The sequence below is a fragment of the Trichosurus vulpecula genome, chromosome 3 (genome assembly GCF_011100635.1).
Source record: "Trichosurus vulpecula isolate mTriVul1 chromosome 3, mTriVul1.pri, whole genome shotgun sequence".
Lineage (NCBI taxonomy): Eukaryota > Metazoa > Chordata > Mammalia > Diprotodontia > Phalangeridae > Trichosurus > Trichosurus vulpecula.
Window position 1 is genome coordinate 88,328,973 of NC_050575.1, and position 24,940 is coordinate 88,353,912.

At 35.6% G+C, this 24,940-nt stretch overlaps 1 protein-coding gene across 2 annotated transcripts in view; it reads left to right on the forward strand.

The window, feature by feature from the left end:
* The window catches only part of CPEB4 (cytoplasmic polyadenylation element binding protein 4), an 81,396-nt gene extending 57,757 nt beyond the window's left edge, over positions 1-23,639 (forward strand). For both annotated transcript variants that reach the window (XM_036748732.1, XM_036748733.1), the window contains 6 exons: positions 11,736-11,909; positions 16,322-16,411; positions 17,220-17,338; positions 19,703-19,817; positions 20,490-20,671; positions 21,743-23,639. In XM_036748732.1, coding sequence (XP_036604627.1) covers positions 11,736-11,909; positions 16,322-16,411; positions 17,220-17,338; positions 19,703-19,817; positions 20,490-20,671; positions 21,743-21,970 — 908 coding nt within the window. In that variant the 3' untranslated portion in view covers positions 21,971-23,639. The remainder of the gene's footprint in view (positions 1-11,735; positions 11,910-16,321; positions 16,412-17,219; positions 17,339-19,702; positions 19,818-20,489; positions 20,672-21,742) is intronic.
* Positions 23,640-24,940: the final 1,301 nt, after the last annotated feature.

Genomic DNA, 24,940 nt, shown 5'->3' on the forward strand with positions numbered 1-24,940 from the left:
TTCTTATTGTTTCTCACAGTGGCTATTTTGTTTCGTGTTTTTCTTAATGAAAAGTCTGCTGATTATTCTCCGTTAAGAGAATTGTTTGTTCCCTTTGTACTGCTAGCCTTGTGGGCACTTGTTTCCTATGCCTCTGGTCTTATGTTGAAAACACTTAACTGTTTCAAAGGAAATGATATTTTTACGTTTAGCACGGTATCTAGCACGTAGGTCCATAATAAATGTTTAATAAATCCTTTATTACTTTAGATAGAACTGTCCTAAAATTCTTATGCTAGGTAATTACCCCTCCTAGTTGGACATTAGTTTCATACTAATTAAATAGACTGGCTAGATTGACTAGAGTCAATCATGGTGAAGGGCCTGTTGACCTGGGCCTTATAGGAGTTATGGGATTTAGAGTTGGAAGAGACCATAGAGATCATCCAACCACTTCATTTTCAGTTTCATCTTAAAATCAACACTGACACTGTACAAAAAGCTAGATCCTATATCACTAGTATATTTTACACAAAAAGTGAAGAAAATCATTTGTTCAATTATTCCCCTATAAAAAAGTTATTTTGAGTATGGCAGAAACAGGGCATAGACCAATATCTCACCATATACCAAAATAAAGTCAAAATGGGTTCATAATTTAGGTATAAAGGGTGACACTATAAGCAATTTGGGAGAGTAAGAAATAGTTTACCTCAGATTTATGGAGAAGGATGGAAGAATTCATGACCCAACAAGAAATAGAGAATGTTACAAAATGCAAAATGGATAATTTTGGTTATGTTAAGTTGGAAAGTTTTTGGACATGCAAAACCAATACAACAAAGATTAGGAGGAAAGCAGAAAATTGGGAAAGAATCTTTACAACCAGTGTTTCTGATAAAGGCCTCATATCTAAAACATACAGGGAACTGAACCAAATTTATAGGAATACTAGTCATTCCCCAATTGAGAAATGGTCAAAGGATATGAACAGGCAGTTTTCAGAGGAAGAAATTAAAGATATCTATAGTCATATGAAAAAATGCTCTAAATCTGTATTGAGGAATGCAGATCAAAACAACTCTTAGGTACCACATCTCTCCTGTCAGATTGGCTAACATGACAAAACAGGAATATGATAAATGCTGGAGAGGATGTGGGAAAATTGTTACATTGTTGGTGGAGTTGTGAACTGATCCAGCCATTCTGGGGAGCTTTTTGGAACTAGGCCCAAAAGGCTATAAAAATGTACATACCCTGCGACCCAGCAATACCACTTCTAGGGCTGTATCCCAAAGAGATCACACAAGTGGGAAATGGACCAGTATGTACAAAAATATTTATAGCCTCTCTTTTTGTGGTGGCAAAGAATTGGAAATCAAGGGGATGCCCAACAATTGGGGTATGGCTAAACAAGTTGTGGAATGTGAATGTAATGCAGTATTATTGTGCTATAAGAAATGGGGAACATATGGACTTCATAATAACCTGGACAGACCTACATGGTCAGTGAGGGGAGCAGAACCAGGAGAACATTGTATACAACCACAGTCATATTGCTTCTGTGATGACTAACTTTGATATACTTGGCTCTTCTCAGCCATACAATGTTCAAAGACAGCTCCAAAAGTCTCATGATGGCAAAAGCTGTGCACATCCAGAGAAAGAACTATGGAGTCTGAATGCAGATTGAGGCAAACTATTTGCTCTACTTTTTTTTTCCTTCCTTTTTGGTTTTGTTTCTTCTTTCTCATGATTCATTCCATTGGTTATAATTCTTCTTTACAATTTGACTATTATGTAAATAAGTTTAATACAAAGGTATATATAGAACCTTTGTTGGATTATATGCCAACATGGAGGGGAGGAGGGAAGAGAGGAAGGAAGAGAAAATTGGGAACTCAAAAACTTGTGGAACTGAGTGTTGTAAACTAAAAATAAAAACATATTATTAAAAAATTATTTCATTTTTATAGTAATGGGTACATTTTTATATATCTTCAGCTAGAAGTGACCAATGCTTCTTAGAACTTCTGTGAGCTTTTGAGTGTTCTCCAGTAAGGTAGTCCTGACCAGTGTTATTTCACATTAACTGAATACTTCTGTGATTTTTATCCAATCACTTAATTACCCTCTCTGCCAGAATTTCCTATATTCATTGAACCATCAGATACATATGTATGGCGGTAGCCTTTAAGGGTAGTGTTGAGAGTGTTACTTCATGCCAAATCTATAAAATGAGTGTTAGATGAATGACCTGAAGGAACATGGTTAGATAAATCTTAATGTAAAATTGCAAAATCCCACTCTAGTGATTGGTCACCCATCCATTCCTATGAAATTTATTATGCCAAATTACGTTTTTCCACTTAACATGTTTTATGAAACTATTAAATGTTTTAGGAGGATTGCCTGAACAATATTGAACATAGTTTAACATATAACAGTATAACACTTTGGATGTAACAGTAGATTCTACTTAAAGTGGAGGGATTTCTTTTCATTTCATTTGGAAAGATTGTACAGGAGTTATAAAGGACTTGGATAAGTAGAGACTGTATAGACTTTGAGGAAACCTAGAATTACCATTAGAGTCAGAATTTTAAATGAACCAAAGGTGTCAAAATGTTTAGAATTTTGAATTAGGGAAGGAGATGGGAGGGTGAATGCTATAGTTTATGTTGTTCAGTGGCAATAAAAACAAGTTATGTGAAGTCATCAGAGAGTTTTTTAGGGAAGCAGAAGAATCTATTCTGTTTTTAAGGTCTTTTAGAGAAACTGATTCCAAGACTACCCTCTAATTTAGAGCCATTGTTCTCCCAATTTGTCCTTATATTCTGAGTCTTTTAAGCTTTGATTTAAGCTCACTTCTTCTAATTTTGTTTAGTGAAAATACAGAATTCTTGGCATGTAACAATTTTGAGGGGGTGTTAAGATTTGAAAGAGTTGAAGAGCATCTAAAAGGGGTAGTAGTCAAGATGCTGAAGGGACTCAGGGTGGCACCATTAGATCATCAGTTGAAAGAATTGGGGATATTCAGCTTCTTGAGAGTAGGGACCTAGCCAGCATCTGCACAAAGTAGGCATTAAGTGCATCTTGATTAATATTTAGCCTGGAGAAGAGAAGTTGGGTTGGCCTCAAGTAATTGAAAGATTGTTATGTGAAAGACTTATTAGATTTGTTCTGCTTGGCCCCAGAGGGCAGAAACCAGGAACAATAGGTATTAAGTTGTCAAGAAGCAGATTTAGGTCTTGATGTAATAAAGAAAAAACTTCCAAATAGTAAATTATTCATTAGTGCCATGGGTTACCTCTGGATTCTCCTTCACTAAAAGTCTTCAAAGAAAGGCTGAAGGATCAATTGTTAGAGATATTATAGATGGTACCCGGATCACACTAGATAGCCTCGGAGATTCTGTGATTATATAATTTGGTTTTATTTCTTGCATTGTAATTTGGCGTTCAACAATTTGTATTGTATTCTGGGTTTAAATATGAGCAAATAAAAGATAGCTTTTGTCAGAGTAAAGCAAAGTCCTGTTTTCTCTCTTATGTACTAAATCATTAGCTTCCAAGCAAATCACCATCTGGAAACCTCTAAGGGCAGTCAGTGTTGAGTATATTACATTATAATGCTGGTGACATTTCACTTATTTCAGTGTTGTTTTGGGGGAAAAAAATAAATCTTGAAAAACAAGCTGACTACGATTCACTGTGTGGTTTTTTTCTTTGCTTTTAGCGATATAATAACTTGAAACTTTCCAGATATTTTCAGATGTCTATTTGCAATTCTGTGAGAGGTGATTAGTATCTGTAGGGTACAGATGGAGAAAAGTAGGTGAAAAAAACTTGCAAATTATGGAAGTACAGTCAGCTGTGTGAGACTTAGAATTTTGAAGGTGATTATGTATGCATTTAAAGTCATCATATGTTTACTAAATATCTTCTGTATGTAAAAGTACTGTACTGGGTACTGGGCCTGCAAAGACAAAAACTGATAAAGCCTCAGCTCTCAAGGACCTCATAGTTGAATGGAGGGGAAGCATATTAAATATATACAAATAAGTAGGGTAGAAGGAAGGATATGATTCTGTCAAAGGAGAGAATCAAGCTGCTCCCAGTTAAATTTGAAGAAGGAAGGTGGACATATCATTGAGTAGGGGTGGCACCTTCAGGCCTTAGAGGAAAAAGATTTCAAGAACCTAAGGAACCAGACTCCTGTAAAGTGTTTCTAGCTGTCATGATTTGGAGATGGAGATTTAACTAAGTTCACTTAAGGCTCCCTCCAATTCTGATTCTATAACATGTGATAAGCTAACTTCTGGTTTGGACCTCACTAAGAATTCTGTGATCTTATCTTGCCCCAAAAGAGAAAAGACATATTGTCTTTTGTTAAACACTTTTTGAAGTCAAATATTTTTTGAAGTCCTAGGTAATACCTGAAGGACCAGGGAATGTTCATTTTCTTTTGCCTAATATATTTTATGGAGTATTGCTTCAGAGAGCTGTAAGATTTTTCCTGCCTCTGTGTAAAAGCAGTTATCCTTATTTGTGTGTGCGGGTGGTATTTTGTTGTTCTCTTCTTTCTCTTTTAGTTTTTCTACCAAATTTCCTCTACAAATTTAGCTGCTATACCAAAACTTATAAAATGAAAAATATTAATGAAATATTAAGGCACTCTGTGTATGTATACATACATATGTATACATACACACACATATATTTCTTTGCCTCTGAGGATTTCAGAGCATTTTGAAGCATTAAATAAACCTATATTTGCTGCTGTGGGAAAATTAATAAGAGATCACTTTAAGGTTAAGTACAAAATAGCATTTCGGTAGATGAAATAGTTTATTATGCCTGCAGTGAGAGGGTTAAATGCTTACTGGGAAAAATCCATTCAAAACAAGGATAGTTTCAGCCCAGAGAAATCCATTGAGCCTATATAAAAAATGTGGTTCTGGCGTTCTAGAACAGAGGTTCTTAAACTTATTTTGTGTCATGGTCCCCTTTGGCAATTTGGTGAAACCTATGGACCTCCTCAGAATTGTATTTTAAATGTATAAGGTAAAATACATAGGATTACAAAGGAAATAAATTATATTAAAATTTAGTTTTAAAAATACATTTTTAAAACCAAATTGACAAACCTCAGTATCAGTAAGTGAAGAATTTTTTTTACTAGGATTTAAGTGACTATGATATTATTTCTCATCTCTAATTTGACAGTTGTAATATAGCATTAAATTTAAGGATTGAGTATGATCTTTTACCCTCAAGGATCTTGCAACATAATCAGAGGACATAGAATGGACAGGATATAGTATACATAATCATAATTTTTGCTCCAGGTTTTATTCCTTAACCTCTCAAACAAGCATTACTAATTATTTTATATCTTACCTTCAGGATGGCATTTTGATTGGTATGATTTGCTCATGGAACATCATAAGAGTAAACCAATGCATCTACATTTCATTTGAAACTAAGCCCATAGATATGGAAATGTAAATCTTTAAACATATAGGTTCATTTTGAACCAGCTTTACAAAAGGATTCAACATTAATATCTTTCCATAGTGAGCTTTATTTGGACATTTTCTGTAAAGTAATTGCTTTTATTTTCAAGGAATTTAATGCATTTTTGGCCATGCCATAATCTTTTAAAAATGACATTGTATCTGGTTTGTCCTTTCTTTCCATATTTCTGTAATTAATTGGCATCTCTGTCTTTCTAGTTAGTCACCTTCTCTTCCTAAGATAGCATGGTATAACAGAAAAAAGCATTGAATTTGAAGTCAGAACTAGATATCCATGTCTTCTCTGCTCTTTCCCAGCAGTGTGACTTTAGGTAAATCTCTTCATTTCTCTGTGCTTCAGCTCATTTGTCTGTAAAATGAAGGGGCACCAAGTGATCAGTCTCAACTCCCAATTCCAAATCTATGATTATATTTATTTGACCACACTAATGTTTTTAATCTCTTGAAGAATCAGTTCTTTGAAATATTTTAGTGAAAGGTCTTTCCACTCTTCAAATTTAAGAAGTCTTTGCACTATAATTTAAGAAGTCTTTGCCTTATCTACATCGGTTGGGGGGATGGAAGGTGGAGAATGAGCTGAGGTGAGGTGTAGATATTGTTAGAATAGCCAAAATATGCTCATAACTCTCTTCCTACTCCTAAGCCCTTCTTCCACTTAGCTGTCAAAATGATTTTCCTAAAGTTTGGGTCTGACCATGTTACACACACACATATGCCCACACACACCCCTCTCCTCTACTGCTTCCCCCAACTCAGTAAACGAGCAGCTCCCTATCACCTCCAGGATCAAATATAAAACCCTTTATAACCTGGCCCCTCCTACCTTTTCAGCCTTCTTACACTTTACACACATCACGTATTCTGTGATCCAGTGACACTGGCTTCCTCGATGTTCCTCAAACAAGACACTCCATCTCCCAACTCAAGGTATTTTATCTGGCTGTCCCCAGTGCCTGGAATACCCTCCTTTTCTTTCCCCTCCTCATTCAAGTCCCAGCTAAAGTCCTAAATTCTACAAGAAACCTTTCCTGATCCCCCTTAATTCTACTGCCTTCCCTGGGTTGATTATTTCCATTCTATCTTGTATAAAGTTGTTTGCATCTTGTCTCCTCCATTAGACTGTGAGCTTCTTGAAAGCAGGGACTATCTTTTTACCTTACTTTGTATCCCTTAGACAGTGCTTAGTGCAGAGTAAATACTAAATAAATGTTTACTAACTACAAAGTAATATAATGTCTTAATTTGAGAGTTTTTCAGTATGCATTTTGTGATGACATTCTGCTTATCAGAAGTTCTTAGACATGACTTAAATTTATATTATTTAATAATTATTAAATTAAACTTTTAAGGCATAATTATTACCAAAATTAATTTTGCCTTCAAAATTTAATTAAATAGTTTAAAAACCAAAAATAAATTTATGGATAATGGGGAAAAGGCCTATTATTCAAAAGCCATCATTTCAGTTTAATTGATGGAGTTCGTAGGATTTTTATGCTTGACTAAGAAGATAATGATTTTTTTCTTCTTTCAGTAGTTACTTTTCTTGAATCAAGTTTTTCAGCTGATATTTAACTAGAATGTTCCTCACCCCTTTCCAAAAAAAGATTTCCTCAAAGCAAATAATAGGTATTCAATAGGATACAAGTATGTCAGCGGCCTTTCTGTTTGCTAGATATGCAGTATTTTCTGTTAGAGGGCAAGAAACACTTGACAGTCATGAGTTTGGAATGAACGATTGTTTTTGAAAAAAAAATTATTGCCAGATATTTCACAAGCATAATATCTTAACTTTTGGGGTTCAAGTTTAAATTGAAATAGGCAAAATAGGGACAGTACTAAATACTATGATATATAAGAAAGTGGCAGAATTTAATTAAAAATTTTTAACCACTAGATTTTTGGGTAGTTTTACCTATTGTTTTTGTTTTATGGAGTTGAGAAGTTTGAGATTTCTTTAGTCTTTGGTCTCTACAGAAATGCTATTCCTGGTGCAGTATTTATCTTTGAAATAACTGAAAATTGGAAGGATTTTTAATAATAAAACTTAGTTTAGAAAAGCTTATTTATACTCAGACTTTCTATTTGCTTCCATAGCCCTTAAAAATTTGATTAAATAGCTAGAATTCATGAATCCAAGAAATTCATAGTATTGATTTGGCCTTAGACTCTTTGGTGTTTGAAACAAGAATATGAGTAGATTGGCTTATACTTTGACTTTTGAATCTTTCTTTGAAATCTTTGAATCTTTACTGCCCCCCTCCCCCCAAAAAGAAGGAATAAAGAAAATTATTTTCTCCTTAAATTTAAGACCTTATTAAATATGTTTGCTATTTTCAGACTTAAAAATTGACCAGTAGGTCTCATTTCATTTTAACTTGTTCATTTCATCTATCTATCTATCTATTATCTCTTTTATTTATTTATTGACAATGCTTTTCCTGATTAGCAAAAACCAGCACTATCTATCCATGGAAGAAAATGTATTTTGTCACAAGTGATTTTATTTTTAATCTTTAGCTGTCTTGGTGCCTCCTAATATAATTTAATATATCTTATTTGATATTATTTGCTAGATAACTGGAAACAAATGCTTGTCCATTGCTTATATGGACATAGTCAAAGTCAGAAAATATAGTTACGAAATATTCTTCAGTAACACTGCTACATTCTCAGACTTACCATGTTGCCTAAATGAGTTGAAGGTGCTGCCACTACCAATGGTAAAAGCTGCCTCATGCTCTGTGGGTAAACTTGGCAGGCAGTTTCATGGTGGTTATTGGGAACAGATTAAATTGGAGTGATATTTGCCAGTGCTGTTCATTGTTCAGGATAAAATATCACAGAGATGACAATTTCCCCCCAAAATTGAGCTATACAGTAGTGGAATGGGCCGCCTTGAGAGGTTATTCTCCCCACCTCCATCTTTTTCAAGGTCTTTAAGAAAAGGGTAAATGGCCCCTTGTTAGGTATGTTGTAGAGAGACTTGTATGTATTCGATTCAAATATTTAGGAGTTGCTTATCTACTTTTGGCTAACTTGCTTTGCTGGCTACAAGCCTTTTTGAGATAAAATCCCAAAACTATGAACTTTGCTACTATCTATTTATGGTTGTAGGTTTGATGACGCATAAGATTTCAAACTACTGCAAAAAAAAATTGTTTGAGGATGGTTTGAGCATTGGAGTTAACAGTATTGTCTTCTCTTTAATCAATTGAGCTAGTTATGGTTATATATGAAAATTGCTGAGTATATTGCATGATAGAAAATATGAATGAAGTACTACATATCACTAAATTGCTGGTAGCCAGGTAACTGTGAGAAAAGTTGGAAAGTTTAAGAACACATTTAATTCCAGCTTGGACATCTGATTATTGTAGTGGAGATGCTGATGAGGACATGCTGACTTTTTTTTTTGAAACATGTTAAGAGTATGTGGGGGTAGAGGAGGGATGTGACCTTGTTCTTTAAAAATGTTTTTTTTAAAAAGCTGCTAGGTTTGTATTATAATGTTCAAAAGTATTTTGAGATACTGCAGCCAAGGAGTGAGAAATATGGTCAAACATGCCATGGCAATTTCATAAGTCATGAGATGAAAGCACACTTGATACTTCTAACAATGTTTGAAAGGTTGTTTTTTTTTCTCATTTGACATGCAGCAAGGACATATGGGCGAAGGAGAGGTAACATTACTATTTTTAACTTTGTAATGTGTAAATTGTATCATGACAAATCACTAAATTTGCTTAGTCCCTAGTAACCTTAAAAAAAAAAAGAGGGAACCTCACTTTGATCCAAACTTAGTTTGTGTACTGCAGTAATATATGAGACAGAACAATTTTTGCAAATTAAATTAACTGTATAAAACAGAATGGTAGGCATTCTTGTATTTAATAATGCATTTCTACTTTCTTTTCAAAAGCAATTAAAAAGAAACTTTACCCTTAATAGGAAGTTTTTAGCCCTACAAAGTTAAACTTATTTCACAAAGAAAATTATTATATTCACTGATACTTTTTCTAAAAGAACATAGTGATTAGTTTTTTGAAAAACTGTAGTGAAATCCCAAAAGAACATTGGGATATTTCAACAAATCTCAGCTTACTGTCGGAGATACTCTAGTACATGTTAAACTATCAGCTTTTCAAAATACGTATGTACATAATATTTAAATTTAATCTGCATTGTTAATTTTCACCACTACTTTCTTAAGTCTAGAAATCAGCAAAACAAATAAGCCCTGGTTTGTAGTGTGTTTGTCCACTTCCAAAGTATAAATGCTCACATTGAAAATTTAACAGTAGGCTTTTGAGGTAGAACCACTGGCCATACTATGAATTATTAAGATCCAGTCCTGTTTTTCCCTCCACCCTCATACACATGTTGATGTGCAAAATATCTATAACCCACTCTGTGTAATATGTGTAAATGTTATCCTTGTCATGAAGTACCTGAGATATAGAAAAAAGGGGTTCTATAGTACTTTTATGTTGATTCAATATGCAGTTTCATAACTGTGTGTGTGTGTGTGTGTGTGTGTGTGTGTCTGTGTCTGTGTCTGTGTGTGTGGGGTGTTTTTGTTTTTTCGTTTGTCTTTTGAGACTGAGTCTCCCTACCTGACCCAGGCTGGAAGTGCAGCCAGCACCCATGGGCCTGATTCCGCTACTGATTGGCATGGGGGATTTGGCCCATTTCTGACCTAAGGCCTTTCCTTACTTAGGCAACCTGGTGAGCCCCCAGAAGGCTGGGGATTCCCCAATCAGCTTTAGCCCACTGCAGCTCAAAATTCCTGAGCTCCAGTGATCCACTATCCTCAGCCTGTCTGGTAGCTGAGATTACAGGTGTGTACCACCATACCTAGCTCAACTAGTTATTTTTTAAAATAATCTTTTAATCTTTCATAACTCCTGGTTTCTAAACTAAGAGCTGAACAAATGATTCTCATCCTATGAAGCAGATCTCAGACTTGAATGAAGCTATGTAGTAAACACTATAAAAATATCCAGAAATATCAGTAAGTGAAGAATTTTTTTTTACTAGGATTTAAGTGACTATGATATTATTTCTTACCTCTAATTTGACAGTTGTAATATAGCATTAAATAATTATTTAGCTACAGTAACATAAAAAATCAGGACACTGGGAATAACCAAAAAGAAAGTTGTAGTTATTTGACAAATATCTCTAGAGAGTAGATGGTATGGGATAGATTGTTACAATATAAATTTACATAGAGAAAATTAAAAGAAAAACATTGGTAGCAAAAGGACGTTGGGGTGTCTCCATAGAAAACACGTTTGTGACAGTACTCCTAGGAATTTAGTCCATTAATAAACTTATTACATAACCCCTAACAGTAAACTGTCAGGGTTACTAGTGACAAAAACAAAGCTTGTCTGTAGTTATTTGTAATATATCTTGCTTTTTCTACATTGGTATTTTTATTTGTGGTTTAATGTTTTGTTTGGCTTTCAAGTGACTTTTATAGGTGTTAGACATTGCTTTGGCCGATTTCCTATATATCTTCTGAATGATATAATTTTCAGATAATAAATTTAATGTTCACATTTCAGAATTAAATTTCCTAGTAAGAAAACAGTTAAACAATTCAGCTGAAAAGCCTTTCCTTTAGTGCTGTCTAGAGAATCTTAATTTGGTGAGACCAGGCACAGTAAAGTTACATAGCAACTCTTCCTCAAAGTGTTTTGCTTATATCCCAATAAGGTAAATTAAGAGAAATGTTCACTTATCCAAACAATTGACTTGCTGTTCATTTTAAACACAGTTTTATATTGAAAGTGTTTTTTAAAAATGTGATCTTGGGTCTCTGAAAAACTTCATCTGATCAAGGTTCCAATTGTCCAGTAATGGACTCCAGAGGCACATCTGTGTTGGCAGTATCTGTGGAGTTCTGGCAAAATAGTAGCCATCTAGTGCCAGCCACTCACAAAAAGGTGCCCTTCTTACTTTGCTTTAACCCAGCTGGAGTTTCTGGATTCTAGTGGAATACTTGAGTAGCCTTCTATATAACTGTGCATTTCCTTTCTCAAAGAATTAGGAATGTAAGGTGATGGAAATGTGAAACATCTAAGTAATTTTATTTTCTATTCAATGAGTATGAGAACAATAGTTTTATCAAATTAGGACTTTTCATGTGTTTTATGTGTGGGGCCCTGGATACATTTTCTGTTAGCATCTTTCGTATTCTCTCTTCCAGGCCAATCTTCACTGTTTCCAATGGAAGATGGGTTTTTGGATGATGGACGTGGGGATCAGCCCCTACATAGTGGCTTAGGGTCACCTCACTGCTTCACTCATCAAAATGGGGAAAGAGTGGAACGATATTCCCGCAAGGTTTTTGTGGGTGGATTGCCTCCTGACATTGATGAAGGTATGTTTAGAAATGGTGGTCAGTAGCATAGGTCTGCCCGAATTAGTACCTGTGGTTGGTTTTTTTTTTATTAAATTAGTGCAGAAAAAAAATTGCAGCCGTTCAAATTATTTTTGGCCTACTTCACTATAGGTAGACGTATATGTGCCCTTCAAAATGGAATATAAGAGATAGTGCTTTTAAAAAATAATCAATAAACATTCGTTAAGTGTCTACCATGTACCAGGCACTATGTTACTTGCTAGGGATACAAAGAAAAGCAAAAGACAGTTCCTGCCCTAGAGGAGCTCATAATCTAATGCAGGAAGCAACATGCAAGTAATTATGTACAAACAAGCTCTGTACAGGATAAATAGGAAGTAATCAATATAGGGAAAGGGAAGGGAATAAACATTTTATATAGTGCCTATTACATGCCAGGCACTCTAGTAAAATAGTAAAAAGTACAAATATCTCATTTGAACCTTACAGCAGTTCAGCAAGGTAGGTGCTTTTATCTTCATTTTATAATTGAGGAAACTGAAACAGGTTAAGTGACTTGCTTAGAGTCACACAGCTCGTGAGTGTCTGAGGCCATATTTGAAATCAGGTTTTCTTTACTCTAAGCCCAGCACTCTATGCACTGTGCCATCTAGCTGCCTCTAAAAAGCACTAGCTTTAAGAGAGATTGGGAAAGGCTTTTTATAGCAGGTGAGATTTTAGTTGGGAATTAAAGGAAGTCAGGGAAGCCAGGAGGAGGATGGTTTAGCTGGTTAATTAAAGGATCAAGATTCTTGGAGGAAAGTGAGGCCATAATAGAAGTGATGGCCTTGGAAAATAGAGCAGAGGATGGGATGGAGTGACTGGACATTGAAGTAAGGATGACAAATAGGTCTAGTATGAGTGAAGCATAGGGGAAAATAGGATGATAGAAGACTAGACAGAGGAATTTCAGAGTTAAGGATGGTGAGGGTAGAGCACTTCTAACCATAAGGTTTATCGTATAAACATCTCTTTGTGTAGCTGAGGTGGAGCAAAGCGATGCATATCATAGGAGCTAAAGAAGTTGATAGAATTGGGAAGCAAAGCTATTTGAACATCAGCATGTCAATTTAAGGCCTTAAATATTAGGGCAAGGTTTGGGATTGAGAGAAAGAGCCAGGTTCTGTGAGGCAATGCTGTATTTTCTCCCTCCGTAGAGATGAAAGACTACTTAGAGACTGGTAGATAGGAGCCACCAGGATCTAGGTAGGGTGATATGTGTAAATTGACTAAACTAAAAAGAGATTTGTTCAGTGACAGTAGTCAGCAAGTATGAATGAGGAATAAAAAGCATACCTTTTCCTCCTGGTCCAGTATGTCAGAATGAGAAGGTATATCTAGTACTGGAGGGTGTTGCCAAGGATACAGTCTTTGGTGGGGTGGGAGCATGTTTTCATGGATGCAAGGAGAAATGGAAGAAACAGGAGAGGAAGAAGTACAAGATGAAGGGCAGTTTGTTGACAATAGAATAGGTCTTGCAGAAGGCAGAGTGGAAGGGGAGGGTAGAATGGGAAAGGGATATAGGAGTGATGGGGCTGACATGGATGAGTATGAGGGAGCAATCAGTGGGTAATTAGAAAAGGGTCTGACTGAACTATACTTTGCTATTCCATCTAGTCCTTAGTCCTTGCCTGCCTGTAGACTCTCAGTTTAATCTTTTTGGTTTTTTTGGATCACAAAAGTATGTTGAGTATTCAGCCCTAACACCAGGCCTGTGTCTTTCCATTACCATTTTGATCAGGGCACACAGTGCTTTGTGGTTAATTCAGATAATGATTGGGAACAAGGTGTTGAGTGCCAGCTAACACGGGGCATTGTTCTAATGGAAGGACTAAAGCCTGGTAGATAACATTTTCCAAGGTTTTAGTGATTTCAAACCAACTCCAGCAATGTCTGTTTCTTTTTGTACTTCATTTCCAGTCATGGAATTTTTGCCTTACCTCTTTCTTCCTATTGCCATTGTTCAAAGTGTTACAGTGTACTGCCTACCTCAAGTCCAACAAAGCTAAAGAATCATTGTAGCGAACTTTGCCGTTCTCACTGAGAGAAAATATGTCCCTTAGCTCATATCTTTGGAGGGGATGGGAATACATGAAGTGCAAACCCAACCTACCTCTCCAGCCTCATTTTTACTTACTTTATTCTAAGTGAACCCTCTGCTGCAGTCAGATTGGCCTGCCTCTACCATATGGATGCATTCTTACCTCATGATTTTTCATATATTCTTCCCCTCTGACTATAATCTCCCTTCTCTGCTCACTTAAATTCTACCATTCCGTGACAGCCTAGCATAAGTCTCACCTGTTCCTGAAATTTCCCCTGACAATCCAAGCTATAGGAGACCCTTTCCCTCCTTGAGGAAAGTGGTCTAAGGACCACTTATTTGGCATTTAAAATTTCCTGTCAAGTATTGTTATCTTTTTATGTATATCTCCTTTTCCCTTAATTAACTCGTTAGCTCCTTGAATTTGATTGTTTTATATCTTTTTCTACTACTAGTCTCTAGTACAGTGTCTTACCTATAGAGAGAAGAGGTACACAGTAGATGGTACCACTTGGTTGAAAATCTAAATTCAGAGAGGAAAGAGTGGAGCTGCTGAAGATTTTTGAGCATGGACATGTCATAGTTGGATGAGTTTATTTTATTATTTTGGTTTGGTTTTCAAATAGAAATAGAATAATTAATTAATTTTAAAATGAGAAATCTTTCAGATTTAGGTTAGACTTACAGAGTCTTAAAGCATTTGTTAAGCACTTACAGTGTGCTAAGTACAGTGCTGAGGACTGGGAATATAATTATAAACAAGCAAAATAGTTCCTGCCCTAAAAGAGTTTATATTCAAATGAGGGGAGACAACATAAGAACCGAAAAGACGAGGGGTACCCATGTGCAATTGTATGGTGATGAGATGGTCTAGAAGTGGCACAAAGGCCTGGTTTCAGGCAGGATAAGACAAAAACTCACCACGGACTTATGGGTGGAAGGAATTCTGATAGTGTGGTAAGAAGATAGAATCACAGAGCCTTTAGATTTGGAAGAGACCTTAGAGGCTCCTATTCTAAACTTTTACCTTAATCATATATCACACAATGGGATATCATATTTCTTTCTTGATTCTATTTAATTTAACAAAGCTCTATTACATGCCTACTTTGTGCAAGGAAGGCACTATGCTAGACATTGGGGATATAAGTGTTTTACAGTTTAATGGGGCATAAAGCATGCACAAATAACTGTAATATAAGACTAGAATATGATTATGGATCAACATCAGTCAACAAATGTTAAGTACCTACTCTCTGAAATGGGAGGAAGAAGCGATCACTTTCAGCCAAGAGAATCCAGGAAGACTTGATGGGGAAGAATGGCACAAAGCCTTGAAAGAAAAGGACTTCAATAAACAGGTGATAGGTTCATAAATTTAGAACTGGAAGGGACCTTAGAATGCATTCCAGTAATGATAACCTGTGCAAATGTACAGAGGTGAGACTGTCTAGTAGAAAATCAGGGAAGGGCTAATAATCCAGAGTGGTTAGAATGTAAAACACTGGGGGCAGCAGAGTGAAATAAGATAGAAAGGGAAGATTGGAACCACATGATGGAAAGCCTTGTATTTTATTCTATAAGCAGTGTGCAGCTACTGGAGGTTTTTGAAGATGGGAGTACCATAGTCAGACCTGTGTATTGTATTATTTGGGTTTGGTTTGCAAAATTAAGATGGAAATGGAACAATTATTGTATCTTAAAGATTAGAAATCTTTAAAGTTCACTTCAAAATTTTAGTAAAATTTTAGAGTTGTAGAATGTTTTCTTTAAGCTCGTGTATGTTCTGTACTCGTGTAGAACATCAGTAGGTAATTTTAATGGTGCTTTCACATTTGTCCAGGGGTCAAGCTTGGATAACATGAACGCGCGTGGCAGTCTGAATTAAGCCTAAATGAGTATTGTGATGTTGTCTTGCCTTTTGCCTTCTTTCTTGGTGTGTTGACAGCTCAGTATCAATGTGAGAAATGGAAGAATCACTTAAAATAGAATAGAGACATACTGTATACTGTAGGTAATGTTCTGAAAGCCAGTGAGCAAAAATATATTATTCTTATTAACTTTTGAGAGGGACAAAACCACAAGCTTTATATTTTGAATACATCCTCTCTTCATTTTCTGGGCCCCTGCCTCCCCCTCTCACCACCTACAGATTTTCTTTGTTCTCTGACTTCTACATATCTGCCTATTCTTTCTGGACTTACAGAAGTTCTTCCATGAACTAGTGGGCTCTTCAAATGGATAACATGGCATAAACATGTGCCACCCAAAATATTCATCAAAAATTATTTGAAAGCCTTTTCAGAGGTTTAAAATTTCTCACTTTCCTTGTTTTGCTTTTGATCAGATGAAATCACAGCCAGTTTTCGTCGTTTTGGCCCTTTGATTGTGGACTGGCCTCATAAAGCAGAAAGCAAATCCTACTTTCCTCCTAAAGGTATTTTTCAAGTTTTGAAATATTGCATATTTTTGGTTTTTAAAATAATTGTTTGCCTGTTGGCATTATATAACCAAGCGCTTCACTTTTAATAATTCATATTTCTATATGCTGTGAGAATTACAAAGGGCTTTCCTCCCAATAATCCTGTGAGGTATACAGTGCAGATATTATTAGTCCCATTTTACAGATGAGGAATCTGAGGTCCAAAGAGACTGTGATTTGCCCAGGGTTATACCAGTAAACAGCAGAGGCTAGAACGCAGATCTTCTAGATTTAAATTGATTGCTCTTTCTACCATACCATACTTGCTGCCTTCTAATTGTACGTTTCCTGATTAGACTTCAGTTTTTACAAATGTCTCCTAAAAAGTTTCCTCATAGATTCTGAACATAACTTTTATTTTAAAAGGTGCTTTATTATTTGGGGGGACAGGGGGAATTCATTAGGAAACTTACTGTATATCATAGTATTATCAGATCCAGTCAAAAAACTTATCTTAGATATTATTTTAAGTTTCTTTTTGGATTGTCCTCTCCCTTCCCATGTTCAAGCCTAATCCCTTAATCAGTGTGAATTGATAATAGTATTTCTATAGTGCTTCAATTTTTTCAAGAAACTTTCCTCATAACAGCTCTGTAAAGAATGTAATATAAGTATTATCCCCATTTTACATAAGAGGAAACAGACAGATTGAATGCCATCCTCATTTGCATTGATAACATAGATATGATTTATTGATAAAATGTATTACAAATTTGAATCCTGAGAAAATGCTGCCAATCATCTGTTTTTTTTTTTCTCTCAGGATATGCATTTTTGCTATTCCAAGATGAAAGCTCTGTTCAGGCTTTAATTGATGCTTGTATTGAAGAAGATGGGAAACTCTACCTTTGTGTATCCAGTCCCACTATCAAGGATAAGCCAGTAAGTCAGATTTCACTGAAACTATAGGATCTGGCTCCAAAAAGATATAAGCTTTCTTTGTCATCTGCAGACTGAAAAATTTTAACCAATCTGATGTCACCTATATGATTGATGTGTTTTCAGACAGAATCCAAACCAAAAATCATAATAGGTCCTAATATATTTTAAAATATATTTTATTGATCTGTTTTATTTTTTCATTGTCTAGATTTCCATTTGTGTCCCTCCCAGATAGCCATCTCTTATAACAAAGAATTTAGGGGGAGAAAAGAAAGAAAGAGAGGAAGAGAAAAAATTCAGTAAAACCTGTCAAAACCAGTGAAAAAAATAGGACATTATATAACCATGTACTCTTCTCTTATTTCTTCTTTGTGATAAAACTTTTTTTAAAAAAAAATTTCAAACATTCATTGTCTGATTGTTTTGTGGCTGTTGTCCTTTACATTTACATTTTCATAGTAATCGTGTGGATTATTTTCCTGGCTTTGCTTCCTAGTACATTCTTTAAGAAGTAGGGCAGTTTCCATGACTTCAGAATGTCTCTTTCTTATGAATGGCTCCAGGAACCTTTCCTCCCTGCCCTTGTGCAATTTCCCTTCATTTTTCTCTTTTCTCATCTTCTCTGTTGTGGGTTTATCTGGTTTTGTCTCTAGGGTCACACCACCAGTGATATAGCAGGGACTAGAACCCAGGGCTTGTTCTAAATCCATTGCTCTGTATACCCCTGGATTGATTTGGAACCTTTGAAGGTTGGCTTGGTGACTGGTAATAGCTTGGGCTAGGAGTCCTCCCAGACAGATTTTGTTGCTATTCAAGGTTGTTCTGGAGCCTAGTAAGTCAGGAGTTCTGTATAATCTTACTGTGATATGCATACAAGAAATACTCTCCCACCCAACTTTTACATGTCCTGTGAGGGCTCACTGTGTCTACTTTGACCTGTCATGGTATATCCAAGCGAAAACCTTAGTAGATATATGCATGTAGTCTTAAATACCATGTGTTACCGCTTCTTGTGTAGCCTTTCTATTGTAGAGGAAAGTGAGTGATCACCAAAAAGTAGTTAATGAAAGTGATATTTATATTTGATTTTGAAATGAACTATGAACTATATAGTACCAGTTTTACATTGCTACTGCTTTTGCTTAGATAAATATTGAATTTGATTTGCATTTCCTGGGCATGTACTGGTTGATCAGTGGTTATCAGGGGATACCAACCCATATTTGATTAAAAAGCATTATGTATATATGGGAAAGGAGGTTGTAATTTCCATTCCCCTAACTTAGAATAGTTACAGAATGTCACAAGTGATGAGGTAATGACGATTAAACAAGGTGTTAACACCTGCTGTTACCTTTATGAGATGGAAACACTTCTCTGATTAAGTCAGAGATGAGAACAATTTGATTGGCTGAACAAACAAATTATCTACAAGGCCATGGGGGGAAGGGAGAAGAAGGGACAAGGAGCAGAGAGAATTTCCCTCTCTCCCACTCCTTGCAGAGGATCTCCTCCACAGGCAGTTCCCTACTTGCAATTCTGAATTCCCCAGAATTTAGGTATTTAAAAACCTTGTAAAGGCATGTCCAGTTTTTGCTCTTCCAATGGGGTGACTCCTTTACAATTCATAAAGGGCTTACCAAGTGTGGTTACAATTTTACAGTTAGTTTCACACCTTGTTACCACATTAAAACCTCATCATGTGTGATTAAATTGTGTGACTGACTCTGTTGAGTTGGGGGATCATCACATAACCCCCAGCTTACATATCTCAGGCCAGTTATTTTGTGAATGATGAATGAATGAAACATCAATCTAGAACTGGATGGGACCTCAGAGGCTGTCTGGTTCACCTCCTTCATTCTACTGATGAAGGGAGTTAAGTGACTTGCTGGGAGGTCACACAGGCAGCAATTATATGAGCTAGCTTTTTTATGAGTGCCAGTGTTTACAAAACACTTTGTTTATTATCTCGTTTGATCCTCACAACACCAGTGAAAGGGAAGTGAAATTATTACCTTCATTTTACAAAGTAATTGAGGCTAAGACAGGTCGTACAACTAGTAAGTGTCTAAGGTAGGAGTCAAACTTAGGTCTTCACCTGACTCCAAGTACTGCGTTCTATCCACTAACTCAAGCTGCCCTGGAAGCCTCATTTGTGGAATTCCTGAAAACAAGCTCTCCAGAGAAGTCTGGATATTGGTTCATGTGCATAGCAAATAAATAACCATTTAAAAAAAAACTTCAGATTTGCAAATTAGGGAATAAATATTTTAGATATGAAATGTTTATAATTTTTAAAATATAATTCTTGTCTACAAATCTGTGTTAGGAATGATAAATTCTTGTTTTGGAAACCTCTAGGTACAGATACGACCTTGGAATCTCAGTGATAGTGACTTTGTGATGGATGGTTCTCAACCTCTTGATCCACGAAAAACCATTTTTGTTGGTGGTGTTCCTCGACCATTACGAGCTGGTATGCTTCGAAAAATAACATGTTTTAGAAGAGTATCTGTTACATAAAGGAATTGCTTTAAAAAAAGCCCTTCAAGATGAAGCAGATTGTTTATATTTAACGTTTAGTGTTTGTTCATTTTACTAATCAAACAATAGCTGTTTATTGAATTCTGAATGACAGGGTTCAGAGGCACATGGAGCTCTAATTATAGAATGAGCAAAACTTGTCTGCAGGAAACTTAGAATTTAATAGAGAAGCATATAAAAACAGGATTCTGATTACGAAAATTATAAAATATAATAGAAAAAAAAGTACATTGTCTTTGATGAGTACTGCAAATTTAGCAAATTGTACTGGACTTGAGGTAGATAAATATGGCCATAAAATTTCCCACTTCATAGGAATACTTGACAGGATTCTAACCAGTGAATGTCTTTGTGCTTTCCATCATTGGTGGATTGTTTTAAGACTCCTGTGTTCCTGGTGCATACCATAGTATCTTTCAAACAAGTAATTAAGAAAATAATTCATTTAATGCTGGTACCACCTGATACTAATATTAATGAAGTGACCCTAGTATACAAATAAACGTAGAAAATGTTTTCCAAGATATTTCTTGTGCCAAAGTAGGCTTGGAGACATAAACATATAAACATTTCTTAAATGTCTTTATGGTGCTTTCTGATTTAGTGGAGCTTGCAATGATAATGGATCGACTTTACGGAGGCGTGTGCTATGCTGGAATTGACACTGATCCTGAGCTGAAGTATCCAAAAGGAGCTGGGCGGGTTGCATTTTCAAATCAACAGAGTTACATAGCTGCTATCAGTGCACGCTTTGTCCAGCTGCAGCATGGGGAGATTGATAAACGGGTAAGAGCTAAAGCATACTCTGAATTATATGTAATCAAAATGCTTTCTCTCTAAACACATCACTGCAAAGATGTGATCCTGATAAATTGGCAGGTATCATTTGCAGCATACATTCATGTAATGTCCTATATATTTCTAAAAATGTTTTATCCTCCATCTTTCCTAGTCAGCCTAATAAGGCCTAATTAAAATTAACTGAAAAGCCAAGCTAAACTATGCTTTCCTAAGATATTTAAAAAGGAATTTTGTTTTCTATGAGTGTCCTAACCACTTTTATCTATAATATTCAACTGTGTTTGGTTTGTCATTTTCAAGGCTTATGGTAATGGAGAACGGTCTGGTTGGGTTCATATAATTATTATTATTGTTTATTAGATAAACATAGGACCAAAAGCTTCATTAGAGAGGGCACTTAGGTTTCTTCCAATGAATAAATCCTACTTTTCTGATCCACTTGAGACAAGGTAGTAGCTTCCTTGTAACACAACACCTCCATCTTCACAGTACTGAAGTCTTTGGAAACCCATGCATTATTGATTTTTTAAAATTTTTATGTTTTTGATGAAGAGTCTATTTGCTCAGTAAAGGAGAAATAATAATTTAATGTCACAGTTGTGGCATATGCCTTTTTTTTTCCCTTTCTAGCATCCTTCTCCTGATTCCTGATTGCAAGCCCAGTGTTCTATCCACTGCACCATCTAGCTGCACTTGGTGGGATGGGGGGCGGAGAGTTGGAATCAGGAATATTCATCTTCCTGAGTTCAAATCTGGCCTTAGACACTTACTAGCAGTGTGACCCTGGGCAAGTCATTTAAACCCTGTTTGCCTTAGTTCCTCTTCTGTAAAATGAGCTGGAGAAGGAAATGGCAAACCACTCCAGTATCTTTGCCAAGAAAACCCCAGAAGTGTTCACAAAGAGGCTGAAACAACTAAATAACAACATTCTTTACTTTGACCTTTTGTGTGTAGTCACTTTGAGACAAATTCATTTGGACAAGTGATAAAGACTGATATGTATGGTAAACTATTGCTTTATGTTGCCACTGAAAAAAACATTTTTTTTTATTGCAGGTGGAAGTTAAGCCATATGTCTTGGATGATCAGCTGTGCGATGAATGTCAGGGGGCCCGTTGTGGGGGGAAATTTGCTCCATTTTTCTGTGCTAATGTTACCTGTCTACAGTATTACTGTGAATATTGCTGGGCTGCTATCCATTCTCGCGCTGGCAGGGAATTCCACAAGCCCCTGGTGAAGGAAGGGGGAGATCGTCCTAGACATATTTCATTCCGCTGGAACTAAATGATCACTGCAGTACTTATTTGCAGGCCTCAGAATAAGTGCACTCTTCTGTTGATCCAGACCCCTTCCCCTCCCCCTTTAAAATAGCATGTCCTTTTGTAGTAGGCTGTAACTTAACAATAGTATAATGAAAAGAATGACCTATAATATAGGTATTTTGTAGATTCTTGTGTCATTGAAAACTGTATTGAACTCCTTTTCGTATCGATATCATGTTGCACAGAAGTTTTGTTCTCTTGTTTTTGCCAAACCAAGAGGATCCAAACCTTGTGCAACATTTTCTTAGAGGAGAGAGAGAAATATTAAAAAGAGAAATGAAACAATAGAGTATTTTGGTTTTTTAATTAAATTATTGTTAATAATATAACATATAAGAATACTTTTATTAAAATAACCATGCAACAATAACACTATCAGTCTATTCTGACACTTTTTCCCCAGGGAAGTGCTTTTTGCCTTTTCCTTTTATGCTTTTGTCCCCTTATTTTTTTTTTAAATCTTAACAGCAATGGGAGAAGGTAACAATTACCTTTTAACAGGAAAGAGCATGGTAAAGTGATGCAAATGCATGAGCAAGGTTGAAGCAGCATTGTAATTAATATTTTAAGGGTTTGGAGGCTGAATATAATTTTGTTGTGCCTCTGAGTTACTACCACATCAAAAAAAAATAGTAACGTAGGCAGAGCTAGATATATTTCCATCTAAACACTTTAAAAAGCTTCGAATGTAAAAAAAAAATTGGGTCAAGTTACTACTGAGGGGGGAGTGCACTTATTTATTTTTAAGCTAAATCATCTGGTTACAGCCCCAGGAATCCTACCAAAGCTAGAATCACGGACAACTAGTGGAAAGACTAGCATTTCCTCTCCCGACGAACAAATGTATAGATTTTATTTTTGATGTTATATATAACTCTATATCCTAATTTACTAACATGCATCAGGTGCCAGCCTTTGATCTCCATTTTGACATGAAGAAAAAAAAATAAAACCTAGAGATACCTCAAGGATATCAGTCTGATTTTGTGCTACAGTGATTTCACTGAATAGCAGAAACTCAGAAAAAAAAATTAATACCACCATAGAAATTGGCTGCTGATTGGCTTACTCTTAGATGTAAAGTCACTTTGAATATCCTGTAATGTAGTTGTGACATAGATGATGAATATGAAAAAGCTAAGTAGTTGCAAAGTGTTTTGCACTGTTTGAGCTCAACAATAGCTGTGTAAATCTGTGCAAAGGTACATATGTCTATCTTTACTCTTCCTATAGAATAAATAACAGTAAAATTTCAGAACTTAGCATGAGACATAGTCACAATGTTTGAAGTGCCAACTTCATTGAGTACTGCATGCTTTATTATAAATAAATTCTAGCTTGGAAAGGCATTATAACATGTTGAACAGTATGTTTCAAGGGGTATGATTAAAATAGTCTCTTGAAGCTCTGGTAGTGAGATTAACTTTTATTTGAATTGACATTCTCTTACTAATGCCCTGTTCATCATTAAAAGGATCGTTCAGCAGTGTGTGATACATAGAAAAAAATTGGACGGCAATCTTGCTAGCTGTGCTACCTAAAAGTACCATCTTAGACATTTAAAAACCAAAGACTTGCTTCAGCACTGCTGTGGAAACACCTGGTCTGTGACCCCCCCCCTCCCCCTCCCCCCCAACCCCACCCAATTATCTTTCTGAGAAGCAGTCATTTCTTTTTTTCTTCTTTTTTTTTTTTCAATACAGGCTTTAATGAACTATACCTGTTAATTTCCAAAGGTCAAAATGGAGACATTTGCTGTCTTAAGTAGTCAAGTATAGAAAGGGAGCTGCTTTTAGTGAAATCCCTGAAATTATGGACAGCTGTAATGCAAATGGAGGGTGCTCTTATTGTAGATTGTCAGGGACTTTTCCTTTTCTCCTGAACTACATAATTATAGGTTGGTCATTTACCTTTTTTTTTTTCCTTTTTCTTTCTTTTCCTTAATGCTTGTAGGTGGCTTGGGGTGTGCTACTGTGCTGTTCCTACTCAGTAAACAGGTGTGATGAGTTAACATTACAAGAGATAACACTGTTTGAGAACTAGCTTTGAATAATAATTTTCCCTTTGTACATGACCTGCTGAATTTCGGTACAGTGTTTTTGTAGCTAACTTATTTTGTCATGCACATAATGTATATTTGTTATGCACTACTTTTGTATATCTTGTTTTTCCAACAGTGAGCATTTTTAGGCACACTTTTCACTGACGGGATATCTCTTTATGCAATACCTCAATTTTTCATATTGCAAAGAGTAGCTTTTTGTACTTTTATTACTGAGAGATCTTCATATACTTCATTTTTTAATATAAATAATTTTAATAAATTTTATTTTCTTATATTCTGCTTTTTATACATTTCAGTGCTCTGCATACATTTGGAATTATGGATGTTGTGCACTGGCAATGCTATTTTAGAATCTGCAGAGAAGAGAAAGCATGTTGCTTAAACATCCTAGCCCAGCACCAGCTATTTGGTGTACATATAATTTAAGAAATAGTATATGTAAAGTTATGAATTAAAGGAAAAAAAAGCATGAAAGTGACAGATAACACTGTAGTTCCTCGAAAATTAAATGCATAAGCGTAGGGTAGAAATTTAAAGTAACATCAAAATTGTCTACAGCTTCTTACTAAGTTTTTTAAATTATACACAATGCAGACGTTTTTGGTGAATGTTTAGCCATTTTTAATATTAACAAATTGATGTTCGGTGTTTGATTCAGAGATGTCTGCTCTTTTAAATTATATTTAAGAAAAACTGAGCCTGCCATGTGGTAGGTATGTAATGTTAGTATGCATGACTAATGTAAGAAATTGTTATTCTACTAATATCCACTTGTGGTGATTGTGTGACAAGCGTGTTTGCAGATTATTTGGTTACACTTCAATTTACAGGGCATAAACAATTATATCTATTACTCTGGACTTTAGC